This window comes from Labrus mixtus, chromosome 9, assembly GCF_963584025.1.
Source record: "Labrus mixtus chromosome 9, fLabMix1.1, whole genome shotgun sequence".
Lineage (NCBI taxonomy): Eukaryota > Metazoa > Chordata > Actinopteri > Labriformes > Labridae > Labrus > Labrus mixtus.
Window position 1 is genome coordinate 26,530,118 of NC_083620.1, and position 16,333 is coordinate 26,546,450.

The 16,333-nt window shown below is 41.6% G+C and overlaps 1 protein-coding gene and 1 long non-coding RNA gene across 3 annotated transcripts; both read left to right on the top strand.

The window, feature by feature from the left end:
- The first annotated feature begins 1,296 nt into the window (after positions 1–1,296).
- On the top strand, positions 1,297–10,052 carry pld3 (phospholipase D family member 3). 2 transcript variants are annotated; one of them, XM_061047137.1, is made up of 12 exons: positions 1,297–1,453; positions 3,764–3,860; positions 4,583–4,633; positions 4,777–4,934; positions 5,028–5,208; positions 5,309–5,426; positions 6,070–6,197; positions 6,541–6,738; positions 6,933–7,072; positions 8,408–8,573; positions 8,674–8,773; positions 8,873–10,052. In XM_061047137.1, exons 2-12 carry the CDS (start codon positions 3,834–3,836, stop codon positions 9,058–9,060), a joined length of 1,455 nt encoding a protein of 484 aa, XP_060903120.1. In that variant the 5' UTR covers positions 1,297–1,453; positions 3,764–3,833; the 3' UTR covers positions 9,061–10,052. The 2 variants fall into 2 exon arrangements, with proteins under 2 accessions (XP_060903120.1, XP_060903121.1); XM_061047138.1 differs by lacking the exon at positions 1,297–1,453 and adding an exon at positions 3,293–3,426.
- Positions 10,053–11,055: 1,003 nt separating this feature from the next.
- Positions 11,056–14,928, top strand: LOC132980803 (uncharacterized). The gene is made up of 3 exons (XR_009674204.1): positions 11,056–11,293; positions 11,689–11,750; positions 14,827–14,928. It is a non-coding gene; the product is annotated as an uncharacterized LOC132980803 (long non-coding RNA).
- The last annotated feature ends 1,405 nt before the right edge of the window (positions 14,929–16,333 follow it).

Sequence of the window (16,333 nt, forward strand, 5' to 3'; positions counted from 1 at the left end):
GAAAGAAAGAAAAACATTTGCGTTAATTATGAACTCTAAATGCAATACATTGATTGAAACTAAGTATATAGCTGGACTTAAGACGGTCGACAGCAGGGGATTTATAACCGTTCAACTCTTAAACCTCAGCAGAATTTGAATAAAAAGACTTTAATTTATCATAATCATGTCGACTTTAGGTGGCGTTAAGGGAGAATATTCTAGATGCAGGTAAGAAAATGGAAATGTTAAATTGTCTACACAGCAAGAGCTTTTTACCTCCAGTGAATAGAGACGAGTTTAAACTTTAAACCGAATGATGTGTTGCTATGTGATGCTCAGGATCAGAGAAACTGATGAGAACTTTCATGAAGCCGATGAAAATAGTTGAAGTTGCATTTGCACAATATTTTGGCTTGCATTTAAGATTGAGCGACCAACAAGCAAATTCATGATTTTGTAAGTCTATGTGACTTTCATAGCCCACTTCACGCACACCACAGAAAGCACCACACTCTAAGTACAACACATGCACACAAACAGACTCCTCAAAATATTGGTTATCTGTTTCCACTCAGTTTATTCATAAAACTATTGTGCAATGCGTGTATTATTAGATAAATAAGGTGATAGTGAAGGCCCCACCTCAGATACAGGCACGATATCATGCATTGACTCAGTGGGTAATGAGGTCTTTATGTCCACAAAGCAGCTCAGGGAAAGTAAGGAGGAGGTCGGCTGTTACTTAGGTAAACATGAGACAGGTAGACCTACATGTAGGCCTTTAACCTGCTTCTCTGTGATTAATGACAGATCAGAACTTTTAGGGGAACCTTCTATTGACGGCCTTTTGGTTAATTAAAAATAGTTTTTTTAATTGCAGTTGCCAAATAATTAATCTTTCAGTGTTTTGCTCCTCTTACCTGGAGAAAACCCGGGTTAATTTGAACCGGAAGTAAGGAAAGGGGTCAGGTAAGCACCCGACTCTGTTTACAGGACGCACCCTGGGGTAATTATATTAATTAACATTTTAAATAAATATCGTTTAACTGTTCTGAAACGACGTCAATTCAACTTTGGGCACGTTCAGCAACACATTAATTAGATTTAATAGTCTGATTAAAATGCACTCTCTCTTCGCGGGTTCAAACTTTCAAACAGCGCCGCTTGGAGTCTCTCTGCCGTATCGTGAGTAAGCAGCGCCCTCCTGTGGTCACAACCGAGAACTGCACTACTGTAACTCGCCTCTGCTACGTCACGCGAATTGCTCCCTTCCAATTGGCTGTTCAGCTCTGATCACATGACTCTCTGACTCTGTCCCCTCTGTGTACTGTCGGTGTTTTTAACAGCCGTAAATGGCCTTCTTCGTTGTTCTTTGGTGAAGTTAACAAAAAAGAAACGACGCTAAATGTAAGGAATAGTCGTCGACGGTGATATATGCTGGAAATAAATAACCTCGGCGTTTTGTTAACAGGTGGGTGGCTTGTTTCGTCGCAGCTAAAGTGTGTTGTTTTTGTTGTTTTTGTTATGTCAGCGACTCTTTATCGCCCAGTAAACACAAAGTAAAGTAGCGATGCATTAATGTGAATAATGATTCTGTGAAATGGGAAATATATCAGTCAGAAATGAGTTTGCTGTTTTCTATTTACCGCCTTGTCGGCCTTGTTTGTTACACACCAAATGTTTAACTTTGTTTTGATCTACTCTGGGGTTCATAAATTACGTTTTTTTCTCACATGATTGGGTAATTTAAAAATTGAGTAATCTTCCACGACTTGAGTCACTTGTTCCTCTCTAATAAGATTTGCTGCTCCTCCACAGATAAACAAACCTTCTTTGTCTGTTGTTTCTGCACCAGTCAGACATTAAACATCTGACACACTTTGCAAAAAAAAGCCAAATATTTGTTATGTTTACTTTGAATGCCACGCCACTGAAAAAACTCAAATCTTTCAAAGTGTATTTGTCTGATTTTTAGTCAAAAATATGTCCATAAAAACATCTTATTTCAAGATATAACAAGTGAAATGTAAAGCCTGATCTTCTTGTAATGAGGGAAAATCTCCTCCTGTGCAGAGCAAATCTGGAAAAATGAACAGTTTGTTCATCTTAATTCAAGCCTCAGCAATGTCCCCTCATTGAAATAAAATGTTTACCTGTACATGTCAGCTGAATGTGACTTATATAAAGTGTGAAGTTTAAAAATATATATATATATTCAGGGCCATTTTGCCTTTATTAGATCAGACAGCTGAAGAGAGAGAGAGTGGAGGGTGAAATGCAGCAAAGGGCCGAGATCGGATTCAAACCCAAGGCGCTGTGACGAGTAATATGGCCTCTGTACATTGGGCGCGCAACATAACCACTAGTCTACCTGCACCCTGATGAAATATATATATATATTTTATTATTATTATTATTTTGGGGCATTTTGTGTCTTTATTGGAGAGATAGGACCGTGGATAAAGTCAGAAATCAGAGAGTAGGGAATGACATGCGGGAAAGGAGCCACAGATCAGATTCGAACCTTGGCCGCCCGCTTAGAAGACTACATGGAAATATTTTTTGACTAGAAATCAGTCGGATAACACTCTGAAGGATTTGAGGTTTTGCGGTGGTAAAGCATTCAAAGTAAACTTTTTTGGCTTCTTTTGCAAAGTGTGTCAGATGTTTAATGTCTGACTGGTGCAGAAACGACAGCTCTGAGCTGAGGACAAAGACGGTTTGTTTATCTGTGCGGAGGAGCAGCAAATCTTATTAGAGAAAACAGAGGAAGCACACGATCATCTGTGTGTCATGAGCGTTTTCATTTATTGTGCATTGTAGCCGTTTCATTTCAGCTCTACATCTGTAGACTGTCGGACATCAGATGGACTTTTCCTGATATCATCTTCAGCGTAAAAACACAGTTTGACTCTCAGTATCTCGCAGAGAAGCTAAAAGGACGGCTCTCTGGTTTCTTCTTTCTCGTTACAGGAGGGCCGTGATATCTCCAGTAGGATTCACTTTTGATATCAGTTTTGAGACACAGTATGTTGTCATTTGTTCCATCCATGTGCATGACTTTTTCCTCTGTGAGAAACCAAAACCCTCCACATTGAACGGTCCCGTAGAACAGATCCAGCCGCCGTAATGAGTCACATGTTTCTGTGGGGGAGACCAGGACTCTTGTGACCTCCGATGAGCTTTACCGACTCAGACTGATACTGTCAGCGATTCAGAGTCCACACTTCCTCTCTCTCTCTCTCTCTCTCTCTCTCTCTTTAAGCAATCAAATCTCATAAATCACGAGACCTCAGGATCCAGTAAACACGTTTTTATTTTTTGTCCCTGTAGACATGTCAGCAGCTGGAGCCGTGTGTGTCTTTGTGTTATGAGCTGTGCAGGTTATTCTCTGTCTGCGGGTTTGAAAACATCGAGCACCTTCTCTTTGTTGACTCTGTAAAGGTGTGTGTGTGTGTGTGTGTGTGTGTGTGTGTGTGTGTGCTGAGGAGGGACAATGCCTTTTGAAAACACGACGTTGTTTCATGGCTTTGACGCTACGTTGAGTCTAATGAAACACGTTTGTCTTTTCAAAGAGAGAAACTTGTTTACTTTTTTTTTTTTTCCTTAAAAAGAATAAATTCCACTTGATATATTTATTTAAATCATGATTACATCCGCTGATGGTTTAACCCGCGGGCGATGCTACAACCCGTCTGTGATGAATGAATAGTTTGACCTGCTGCTGTGATCGAGACATGAAGTCACTGTTTGTGTTCTTCTTCTCTTCTTTTGGTCTCAGAGCCGCAAAGAGCCTCATCTGATCCCCAGCTCCCACAGCGCGGACATCGGATGTCAGTTTGTCTTTGAAAATGAAGACGGACATCCCTTACAACCAGGTACGACGTGTTTCAGCTTCTGTGTTTACAGTTCTATAAATATAGTGTGAATCGTTTCCAGTTGTGACCGTGTTTCATCGTTTGTTTAAACGTCAACATTGAACTTGTTAAAGCTTCTCTCTGATGAGGATTTATGTAGTAGATATTTGATGACAAACTGATCATCTTTTAGAACAAAATAAAGATTTTTAAAAAGTCATTTTTAACACAGAATGATTTTATTAATGACAGAAACATGAAGGCTACAGATTGATTGATCAGTGATTCTAATATTCAGACTGTGTGAACAACATAAGCATAACTCAGGAACATAAAACATAAACATTGTCGTCACTAAAGGTTGTTTTTGAGCGCCTCGCTGAGCTCGTTACTCGGATCTGAACGGGGGATTTTCCTCTTTGTCTCTATTGTCTGACAGCCGTCAGGTCAACTTCCCAGCTCTGACTCACATCCTCATTTCAAACATTTCTTTTATATTCACTTTTGTTTTGAAAGTCTGCAAACTCGTAGGACAGGAAGACACACTGAAGAGAAGGGGGGGTGAAAAAAATCAGTGAAGGGATTCAGCCTGCAGGAGATGAACAAACATGTGCACTCTGGAGTTTTGGAAGAGAAATATCAAAGTTGTAGAAATGTTCAGATTCTGTGTCACATGTTCAGAACTCTAAACACAAACCGTCCTCAGAGGAGAGTGTGTGAAAGTTTCTTCTTTTTGTCCACAGCTGGTGGATGTGGAGAGGAGGAGACAAGCGTCCAACAGGAAGGCTGTGTTGGTACGTTACAGACGCAGAAGAAGACCATGTGTTTACTTGTAACAAAAACATATATAATAATAACAGGACTGAATCCATCACTGCTCTACGAGATGATTATTGGGGAACCTTCATAATATTTTGTGTGTTGCCCCCTCTTCCAGTACTCCAGGTGTGTGATAGCTCTTGCTTCTGTGGCCACCGTGCTGCTGGCCGCCATGGCCCTCTACAACCTCCTCACACCGAGGGTTTCCTCCCCGCACCCTGCCCCGAGCAGCAGCCTCCACCTGTCCCAGAGAGAGTCCTGCTCCGACCCCTGCAAGTAAGAAACCCCCTTACAAACGTCTCTCTTCTTTCCAGCTTTTCAAACGTACAAAACAAAAAGAGTTTAGATTCTTCTCCTTCCTCCTGTCAGCATCGTTCTGGTGGAGAGCATCCCCGAGGGTCTGGAGTTTAACTCCAGCACCACTCACCCCTCCATCTTCCAGGCCTGGACCAACCTGATGTCTGAGGCTCGCAGCAGCCTCGACATCGCCTCCTTCTACTGGACGCTCACTAACAAAGACACCGGCACGCAGGAGCCCACAGCCTATCAGGTCAGGAGCTTTTTACTTGATCCAAAGATGACACGCTTTCTCAGTGAATCATTTTTATCTTCTTAAATTAAACGAACTCCTCTTCTGGCCGCGTTGACAGGGTGAGACAGTCCTGAAGAAACTCAGCGAGCTCTCGGGAAAGATTTCTGTTCGCATCGCCGTCAACACTCCGCAGCAGAGTCAACCGCAGGACGACCTCCGACTGCTCAACGACTCAGGTGACTCTGACTGCACGTTTGTTTTTCAGAAGATGAAGAGCATAGAAGAACATTTTATTTTAAGCATTACGTTTGAAGGACAACTTTAAAACAGAAGTGTATTTCTGCAATTGGAATTAAATCGTGGAATTCTTTAAATAATGACTTGAAGGGTTGTGTTCAGATATTTCAGTTTAAGAACAGAGTTATCAGACTGTATGAAAGTGGCAGTTAGTGTGTGTTGTGTGTGTGTTCCTTCTTATTTCTGACGAAGTGAAGACTGAATTGTCAGATGTGTTTTATGTTGGCGTGATATTCATTCAGTGATTGTAATTTGGACGGACCATCCAGATATTTATTGTTTTGCTTTTTGAGTAAGGGGCAGGCAAAACTAGATTTATTCTTCTCCCTGCTCCTTTCCGTACATGGGATAAAGTGTGAATTGTTTTTTCTGTTTTGTGTTTTGACATGTACGGAACAAATGAAAAGAAATTAAATGAAATGTACTTTATACCAGCAAGTGTCACACTGACTTATCTGACGTCTGCACTAATCCTGAGCCTGCTTTGTTTACTTACTGATACCAGACATTATTTTAATATCTACATTTTGTACATGTTTCCTGTTTATGAGTTTCTATACGTGATGCATGTTTGTGTTTCAGGAGCCAACATAAGGACGGTCAACATGAGGAAACTCACCTCAGGCGTCCTGCACACCAAGTTCTGGGTTGTGGACAAGAAACACATTTACATCGGCAGCGCCAACATGGACTGGAGGTCCCTCACACAGGTACACACACACACACACACACATTAAATAAAGAGTTGCAGACACTTTCTGCTGACTTACACTTTATGTGGTTCCTGATCCAAGCAGAACTCATTTCCTTCTGCTTTAAAGACGTTCTTGTGTTGGCTCAGATTCAGAGTCACATGCTAACCCAGTTCAGATGCTTGTGCGTCATGTGAGGAGAAATATTAAAAAAAAATCTCTGATCTGCTGTAACGATGGAGAAAAAGTGACAGCAGAACATTCACAAAGTCATTGTTGTGTATATCCTGTTACTTTAAAATCAGGAAGCTTTCAAAATGTGTCTTTGACGATAAGTAAATCTTCCTCTGCCGGGCCGCAGGTGAAGGAGCTGGGCGCCGTCGTCTACAACTGCAGCTGCCTGGCTGCAGACCTCGGGAAGATCTTTGAGGCGTACTGGTTTTTGGGTGACAGTCAGTCGATCCCGTCGCCGTGGCCCAACAGCTTCTCCACCCTTTACAACAAGGACACGCCCCTTCAGCTGCCGCTCAATGACACGCCGTCCAGCGTCTACCTGTCGGTGAGAAACAAACAGAGAGAGAAGAGACTGTTTTATAACTTTGATATATTAACATGAAGAACCCTTTGTATTCAAAAGAAGACTGAACTCTGTGTTTTAAGAGCCCGACTATAAAGAACATCTTTTTTAAAATAAACACCACTCTTTCTTCGTTTGTCGCCTGTTCTCTACTTCTCTCTTTTTGTCTCCCTCAGAGTTCTCCTCCATCTTTCTGTGCAGCCGGCCGGACTCCAGACCTCCAGTCCATCGTCAGCGTGATGGAGGACGCCGAGAGCTTCATCTACATCGCTGTCATGAACTACCTGCCCACCTTGGAGTTCTCTCATCCTAAAAGGTGCAGCTGTGAAGTATGACTCAATGAGCAGGCTCAAATCTGCTACTGTAGCCATGGTGATGTTTTTATTCTGGCTATTCAAGATTGATCTCAAAGCAGCACTGTTTCCTGGGGACGCATCGGTCCGGCATCAGTATCAGCTGTTGACACACATCGGCAAATAATGTGGCATGAACCGATGTCAGTAGACGATGTTTGTTAGGTGTGCCAAATCAATTTAATGACGGCATTTAGTGCATCCAACTACTGATTAAGAGAAGAGGGTTTTTTTTAATGGCAGATGAAGTCACAAGTTAAACAAACTGACTTGTTATCCTTGTCAAACATGAGAGAAAATGTTGCATTGTGGGAGTCTTAGTCCTCATGCGTCACCATTTTTATCCATTTGGGGAAAAGTTTCCTCTTCATCTGGCCATCATTTTGTCTGTGTTAGTGCATATGGCACAACATTTTTATAAGAAAGTCTCTCTCTTGACACATTTTGTAATGCAAATTTAATTCTTTTAACAGATCAATAGAACACTGAGAAACATTTTTACTACCCTCTAAAGTCACTAAGGACAAAAATGTCCACTTAACAAAAAACTGCTATAAAAATAGAACAGATTAATATTTCTTTCTACTTTTTTTTGCATAAATCTCTTAAACAACTCCAGCCCTGCTCAAAACTATCAAATAATGTAATTCAATATTCTATTATAATTCAATATATCTATTTTTATAGCAGTTTGGAAGAGGACATTTTTGTCCTTAATGACTTAAGAGGGTCGTAAATTAAACTGAAGTCTGAGGGTTAGAGATGAAGAAGTAATGAAACAGACATCAGAATCAGTAATCGGCTAAATTGTTGTTTCAAATATCAGCCCATCATTGCATCTCCACTGTTTTCTAAATGAGATCTCAGGGAGCTGTTAGCGCGGCTTGTGTTATTCTTGAATTATCTCCTTTGATCAGAGCTATCTAAACCTTAATTAGAGCTTCATCACTTAAAGTAAAGTTTACTGTGTTTATTGGAACAGCTTCATGTTGACATCCAGCTGTTCACATGTTGTGCCACAGAGCTTTATGTTGTTATAAATGTGGAGCATATGTAAATATCAACACAGCTGTAATCCTAGTTCATTATTTGAAATGTGTGATGATTAAAACCCTCTGAAGTTTTGTTTCTCAGTAAAAAGTTAACTTTCACTCCTGGAGTCCAGGTGTTTCTAAAAATATCAGGAAGCTTCTCCAAACCGATTCTGATCATTTTATCAGAGGATCACTCGTGCTGGCGAGTTTCTTCCTCCTGTGGTTATACTGTGATTGACAAGCTGCATGTGGCGCCCTCTGCAGGTACTGGGCGGACATCGACACTCAGCTGAGGAGAGCGGCATACGAGAGGCGGGTCAAAGTGCGTCTGCTGATCAGCTGCTGGGCCAGCACGCAGCCGGTCATGTTTCCCTTCCTCAAATCCCTCGCCTCGGTTTACGACCCCAAGAGCAAGCTGGACGTCCAGGTGGTGAGTAGGACGTGTGAGGAAGTATAGCTCGTACATGTCGGGGGGGAAAAACCCCGCGGTGAAACGACAATCTGCTGACTCGTTGTTTCCCTTTACACAGAGACTGTTTGTGGTGCCTGCTAGCCCCGAGCAGAAGGAGATTCCCTTCGCCCGAGTGAACCACAACAAGTACATGGTGACTGACAAGATAGCTTACATAGGTGAGGCTTCACACACACACACACACACACACACACACACACAGAGCATGCACCCTAAAAGTGTCTAAAGATGTAACCCGATCCGTTTTCTGTCTTCAGGTACGTCCAACTGGTCGGGTGACTACTTTGTGAGCACGGCTGGATCTGCGTTGGTGGTGAACCAGACGGCGTCAGAGTCCCAGGAGCCGACCGTCCAATCACAGCTGAAGGCCGTGTTTGAGAGAGACTGGAGCTCCGACTACAGCGCTCCGCTCACCCAGGACACAAACCTCAGAGACTTGTGTTAGCTTGGAACGGCGTGCGTCAGACACTTCTAACCGTGCAATCATTTGACTTATTTTTTTCATCCACATGGATTCTGTTCAAGTGAGCGGGAACGAAAGTTCAGTGAGTGAAGGTGGAAGCTGGAAGGTGGAGTTTCTGTAGGTTGAAAGGAAGATAAAAGTGTTCACTTAGTTAACCAGGTTGGAGTCTTTTTTGAGCATGTGCCAAGTTAAACTAAAACTGCAAAGTGCCGATATCACAGTCAAAGGCGGTTCAGGGGAGCCTGATTTGAGCTTTATGTCTTTGCTGATTCTGTCAAATCTTCCTCCTAATTCAGACTCCATGTGTTTGTCTTTCATGTATTACATGTTACTCAAACCAGTGTTAAAAAAAAAGGGTCAGCAGTCAGAACGTACTACCACATTTCACTGTCTTTATCTTCTAAGTATTTTTATCAGGTGTGTTTTTGTCATGTAGTGTTAGTAGCAGTAGGGGGCGCTGTTCTGAATCACTGGATAAAGTGATTTATCCACCAATCATTTTTCTGTTTTAAATTTGAATATTGATGAGTTTTTTTATTTTATTTTCTCAGCTCATCTCAGGGAGGAACGTGTTTGAGTGTTTTCATGACTTTAGTTTGCTGGAATAATAAACGCTCTCTCGCAGCAGGTGTGCTGTGCCGGAGCTGTTAATGAGATGCAGGATTTTAAAGTTCTGCTCATCACGCTCCACTTTAAAAAAAAAAAAAAAAAAAAAAAATAGATTTAATTTGAAAGTCTGCGGTGCACACATGGGGGAGTAAAGGTTTGCAGCAGCAGTAGATGAGGATGAACTCTTTTAATTTCCACTGTGTGGAGTGATTGAAACTTCCAATTAGTCAAGAGGCGGTTGTTATGGCAACTCTTCAAAGAAGCATGTTTTATTTTTTGCAGAGCAGGTTTATAAAAGCTTTGGAGCAGACATGTTGTTCTTGTCGTTACCTCTTTCCTCTTTCTAAATAAATGTTCTGAATCAATCCGGTCTGTTTAGAGGTCTTCATGTTCCCTCTGGTTACACGTGTGAAATCATTCAAAGAGCCTGCTCAGGACTACAAGAAGGATATATTAATACTGACTGAATGGATTGGATTTCAACACATACTCATCTCTCTCTCTTCTATAAATCAGGTCTGAACATTACGGACCTGAATTAAAGAGATTTTATAAATGTGAATGTGTGACCAGGCTCTCCTGAACAACTTGATTCTCTGTTCTACTTCTATCAGGTAAAAGAGCTGGACAGCGCTTTAAAGATGTAGAAAATATTCAGAAGACCACACCACGCACTCTAAAGCCTTTTTGTGAAAACTCATCAAACACATCTTTAATTCACTTCTTCAAAAATCCTCTAATTGACCAGACCGACCGTCTAATCATTTTCCACTCAGCCAGAATATAAATCCTGCAGAAAAATTTACAAAAACCACTTTATTTCAGGGGCTTTAAACCTCTCAAAGCTCCTTAAGCTGACTAATACTGCGTCTCAAGCTGAAGTTAATGTGCAGCAGCAGGTGTGTTTACTGTAGAGCAGACTTCTCTCTCTCTTAAACAGATCAACAGGATGAAGGCTGTGAGGCTACTCTGTTTCTACAAAAACAAATAAGCTCGAGGCAATGCAGAGAGCCATAAGTGAAACAATGTGTTTTGTTCCTGCAGAAGTTTTAGTTGAAAGAGAGAGGAGACAAACTTTAGAGGAGGAGCATGACAAGCTGAGACTTTGACTTTAATCAGACTGAATGTGCTGCTTTTAGAAATACTTTTTTTCCCCTTCTCACTATGAATTATACTGATGATCGTATTTATGGGGGAAAGCAGTGCAAGCTGGGCTGTTCTGCGACCTCCTGCTGGGATATTGTTCTCTGACTGGCCATGTTCCCACACTGTACAAAAAAAGGACCTGCTGCGCCTTTTCTGTCTCCATACATTCCTTTAAGCGTATACCATCTGCGCGCCGAGGAGGAGGAGGAGGAGGGGGAGGATGGAGGAGGAGCGTTAACGGTTTCAGAACCCGGTCAGCAGGGCGGACATGGCGGCACACAGCCCTATGTATCACTGCTGTATTGTAGGTCAGCGTTTATATCGAAGATTTTCTTGCTAAAATGATTATAGATGCCGCATTGAATCACGCATGTGTAGTTCATCCTGCGCGTAAAGCTGAGACTTTGAAGGAGAGGCTGCAAAGTTTCCAGGCGGAGCTCCAAACCAGAGAGGACTGAAGGTATGTGGATAAAGGAGGGACTCGACCTCTATTCCCTAATCCCACTTCTCTCACATGAATGTTAAGAATGTTAAAAAAGAGTTTTGTCTTTCTCCCAGTCTCCACATTTATTATCCCCTTTACTGGATCAACGCCCCCAACAAGTCCCCCAGTACCACACAGGGCGTGTTACTCACAAGTTGACCTTATATGTTCAACTCGAGCTGCTATAATTAGAAAGCAACGGTGCATGCAGCCTTCTTGTAGCTCCTATAAGTAGAGACCAATATGTTGTAGGCTGACTGAAGGAGAAACGTGTGGAACTCCTAGACCTGCATGAGAGTAAGTATATTCTGTGTGTTACTGTGAGACTGTGTGTTGGTGCTCCTCTCAGACTGCTGTCTGTGCGCTTTCAGAGCCTCCGCCCGGATTACAGCCCTCTCTCTCTCTCTCTCTCTCTCTCTCCGGCCTGGTTGAGGTAAATCCCTTTTACACACACACACACACACTCAAACTTTATTTTCTATTTCCAGAATTTGTGATGTAGACCTTTACATGCATGTAAAACTTTTTCTTGACGGTTTTAAAATTAGGGAAAGTTTGTTTCAGATTGTCCAACTTGATCTTTAGTGACCTCTTATTCTGAAAGTATACTAATCTGTTTCCTGAATGAATTTCAAATTTCAAAATCTGATCCAGGAATCAAACTTCACTCTGTTAGACTTCCAGGTCCAAATTTAAAAAAAAATTAATTTAAAAAATAAATTAAAGGAAGCTTTAACCAGCTGCCACTTTCTGTACACACTTTATTAAATGTTAGTTTTTCTTGCACACATTCAGATCTTAAAGCACATTTTTCCTGTTGATTTCTCCACTTCCTCTCAACGTCCCTCCTCCTCCTCCTCCTCTGGGACGGTATGGGCGTTGTGTTGCAGTAGCAGATTTCTGACACTTGTGTGCAGTGTTGCTGCAGGTTTAAACTGTGAGGTGACTCTCAATGTCAGACCGCATTCAACTCAACAACCGTCTCACTCAGGCTAAGCAAAAGTTTAAGTTTTCATTTTGTGAAAGAGGTGTGGCTAAAATCTCAAATAAACACCGCTCACTGCAGGAGAGATTCAGAGGCACAGGTTTTGTCCTAACACACTCTGCAGATTAAAAAAAAAAAAATCAACTAATGTCAAAAGTCTTGAGTCCAGCTGTGGTCCACTTGTTGTGGTTGTTTATGGGTGTGTCTAGATGAGCGAATCAAACACACCCAGTCTCTGCTGACTGCAGACGGGCGGAGACGTGCCGCTTGACAAAAACACACCGACTGACCCAGAGACAGAGCCCCGAATATACAGGCTCAAAAACTAACACACACACACACACACACACACACACACACACACACACACACACACACACACACACACACACACACAGTAATGCAAGGTATCTCTAACATGTCACTTCTCGGTGTGTAAACTATTTAGAGTCGTCAGGAGCAGAGGAATGCAGCCCAACCCAGGAGGTTATTTCTGTCTCCCTTTAAACCATCCAGCCCCCACCCATCCAACCACCAGCCCAGTGTGTGTGTGTGTGTGTGTGTGTGTGTGTGTGTGTGTGTGTGTGTGTGTGTGTGTGTGTGTGTGTTGCACTTTAATTACCACGGTGTCTTCTCTGTAGACAGATGTGTTGACGAGGGTGCAGACAGTAAAGCGTTGGAGCTCCGTCCTTTCTCTCGGCTGGTTCATGAATACCTGTCTGATTCACGGAGCTCCACACAGTCACATCTGGGCAGATGTTTCGTCATGCAGATGTTTGATGGATGACAATGTGCCTCTGTGTTTTAGAGTTTTATCTCCTCGTTCTCTCGTGAATAAGAAAGGCCGTCTGCCAGGCTGAAGTCTGTGATTGACGTCTCATTATCGTATAAAAAATAAATAATCGCAGGGGCGTCACGGGTTAATTAGAAAGTGAGGAAGTCCTTAATTAAAATTGAACAAGATATGAGGAACCTCCAAAGTGTTGTTTCACATTGTTGGCATTTACCCACCAACATCAATCGTTGCTGCTCGCACAAAGGAATTTGTGTTTTAGTGATTCTAGAGACTTTTATGATAAGAAAGTTTTTTGTTTGACTACAAAAAAAAGTTTCATTATTAAATTAAAACAACTTTTTTCTCAGAGGGTTAGTTGTTGCCGTTGTCCAGGGGAAGTGGATCAGGAACTCAACAATGTCATGTGACAGGAAGTTCATTGAAAGTTAATATTTGTAAAGGTAGTTTTCACAGGTGTCCACTCACATGTCATTTATATAAAGATAAAAAATAAAGGATATAATATTAAGAAATGTATTTATGAGTGTAAAACGACAATCATGCACTTTAAGGTCAAGGGCTTCTCAAATTCTGCCGTTAGAGACATCAGGGTCTGCGGCGTCGGATAGCCCAGTGGTTATGATGCTCACCATGATGTACGTTGTTGCAGCAGCCGTGGGTTTGAATCCGACCTCTGCCCTTTGCTGCATGTCGCCCCTCACTCTCTCCTCCCAACATTTCCTGTCTCTCTTCAACACAAAGAGATCATTTCTGGGGATTCTTCTACAATAACAGTTCTTTATATTGTCTTGTCAAACATTTATAGGCAGTTGATAATAATGAAAACAATTATTTTAATAAGTCAAAGAAATGTTAACCACCAGTTTGCCAATATTAAGTTTAAAAGGGATTGACGTCATGAGGCGAGTGCTACTTACAATATAAAACTGCAGATTTAAATGTAATGTATGCAGGGACAGTAATGAAGGAAGTAAACACAGCGACACACTACAACACTCCTCTCCTGAGCTAATTAGCCATGCCGGTCTGTTACAGCCTCCCAAACAAGAAGATAATGAAACCAAGGCTGCCAACAAATGGAGACTGACGCCACACAAATTAGAGTGTTTAACCCCGAGCTTTATTAAACAGAAAATTAATTAACCCAAATGCTCTGAAGGGTTTTTAAAAACACTTTAAAAAATGAACAACAAACACACGAGAGACAAAACAAAGCCAACAGTGTGGAGATACAGCCGGTCCAGTTTCTCTGCAGCTGGTCAGAGTTTGATGGTTCTTCCTGCATTACGACACATGAACATATACAAACCTAAGGCACACAAACTTTTAAGCATATATAAAATACACAAAGGCCTCAGCTAGTTATATAAAACATTTATTAAGAGGTTCTTCTGCGGTGTTTGAGAGTTGAAGTCACTGTGAGCTGCTCTGAACGAGGTCTAAATAATAAAGTGTGAAGATTTTAAACACGTCATGTCTCATGTTTGTCGATGTTTAGAGCTGATCTGGTTCAGACAGAGACAGAAGTTATAAAAGTTCAGAGTGAGATAAGAGGTCAGGGAAGTGACTTTAGATGCTCAAAAGTCCTCTTTCTCTGTGTATGTAGAAAAGTGATCTTAGAAAGCCTCCTTTGTTTCTACCTGTGAATATGAACAATATCATGTTTTCATTGAAGAACTCTCTCTCTCTCTCTCTCTCTCTCTCTCGCTCTCTCTCTCTCTCCACCAGGACTGAAGGTCTAACACCACACGGCCGCCAAGAGAAGAACTGAAGCGTCTCATCTGAACATTTCCTGTTCATTACAGTGGTGGATTCATTTAAACAGTGGATGTTTTTTATTGTGTCATTTCATAGTCTTACTTTTTATACATTTTTATTTCTATTTAGCACCAAACTCGTGTAAAGTTCAAGAAACAAAAAATTAAAGAAAAATCAATCAATCAATCAGTCAATGTCTCATTGTGTTTCACTCCTGACTGAGCTTCTCTAACATGTCTTATATTCAATCAATCGTCTCTTCGTGGCTCTGAAGTGTCCCCGGGTCCCCGCTGTGAATCATTCGAGCTTTTTCAAATACTTTTCTGAAGCTCCAAAGAGGATTGCCAAAAGTTGCCTCTCTAAGAATACCTCTTTAGAAAATCTGTCTTGAATCCTAAATGGGGATTGTGGCCGTCCCGCAGAGGGTGAATAATCTGCTCAGTGGAAGGAAACAGTCATATTTAGTGAAGAAATACATTTCACGTCCAGTTTCAGGGATTTTCCTGCTCTGGGATAATCTACAGAAACCCTTGTCCTAAAAGTTGTTGTGGGTTTTAGTCGTTTAGTCGTTGAGTTTTATCCGGTGAAAACGTTTGTCTTCATTCAGGTTCGTGCTCATCTTTGTGTTTTCTGCTCCACGGGTTGGCATTTCTCACGTCAAAAGCTGTATCCTCAGAAAGCTTCAAAACAAAGAAATGCATTGTTCCTGAAACCTCCGTCTGAAACGGTGGGAAAGTGGAGGAGTGATGCTTCCGACACTTTAAATCTGAAGGTCTGAGCTGTGAGTGGGAGAAGAAAACCTGTGTGATCCTTCTGAGTTAAACCCACAGGATACTCAGGGCCTTAACCGTGTGTGTGTGTGTGTGTGTGTGTGTGTGTGTGTGTGTGTGTGTGTGTGTGTGTGTGTGTGTCTTCGTGCTGGCTCCATCCTTGATGACTCAGCTCTTATCCCCTCTGCACTTTGTCGGGATTAAGTGCTGCATGTTGCAGACAAACATCTCTCTAATCAGAGCAGAAAACTACGTTTATCACTCGGGGAGCTGATTCATCTTCACACCTTCCCTCTGTGTGTATCTGCGCCGTACACATCACAACATTCACTAAAATTATACATTAGCCTTTTTTTTTTTATTAATGTAATGCTGTCACAAAAACGAGGATTCAAGAGTTTGAAAAATGAAACGACTGGTTTTGAGAAGGTTTGAGAAACTGAATCATTTTATATAAGACATTTAGTTTGCAGTGTCTCTGTCAGTGTCTCTGTCCAAATTCAGGTTCAGAGTGAAAATCGGCAACATGATTTAGAATATTTTGGATCCATTCTAACAAATTTTACAATCACCTGATCAAAGTAGGTCTATTATCTATCCTGCAAAGATGTTTTTTTCTCCCAATCGCCCGAACACAACAGCAACATAACCTCTCAGTCTCATCTTCTACTATAAAAATATTTCCAAAAGCATAAAGATAAAGATAA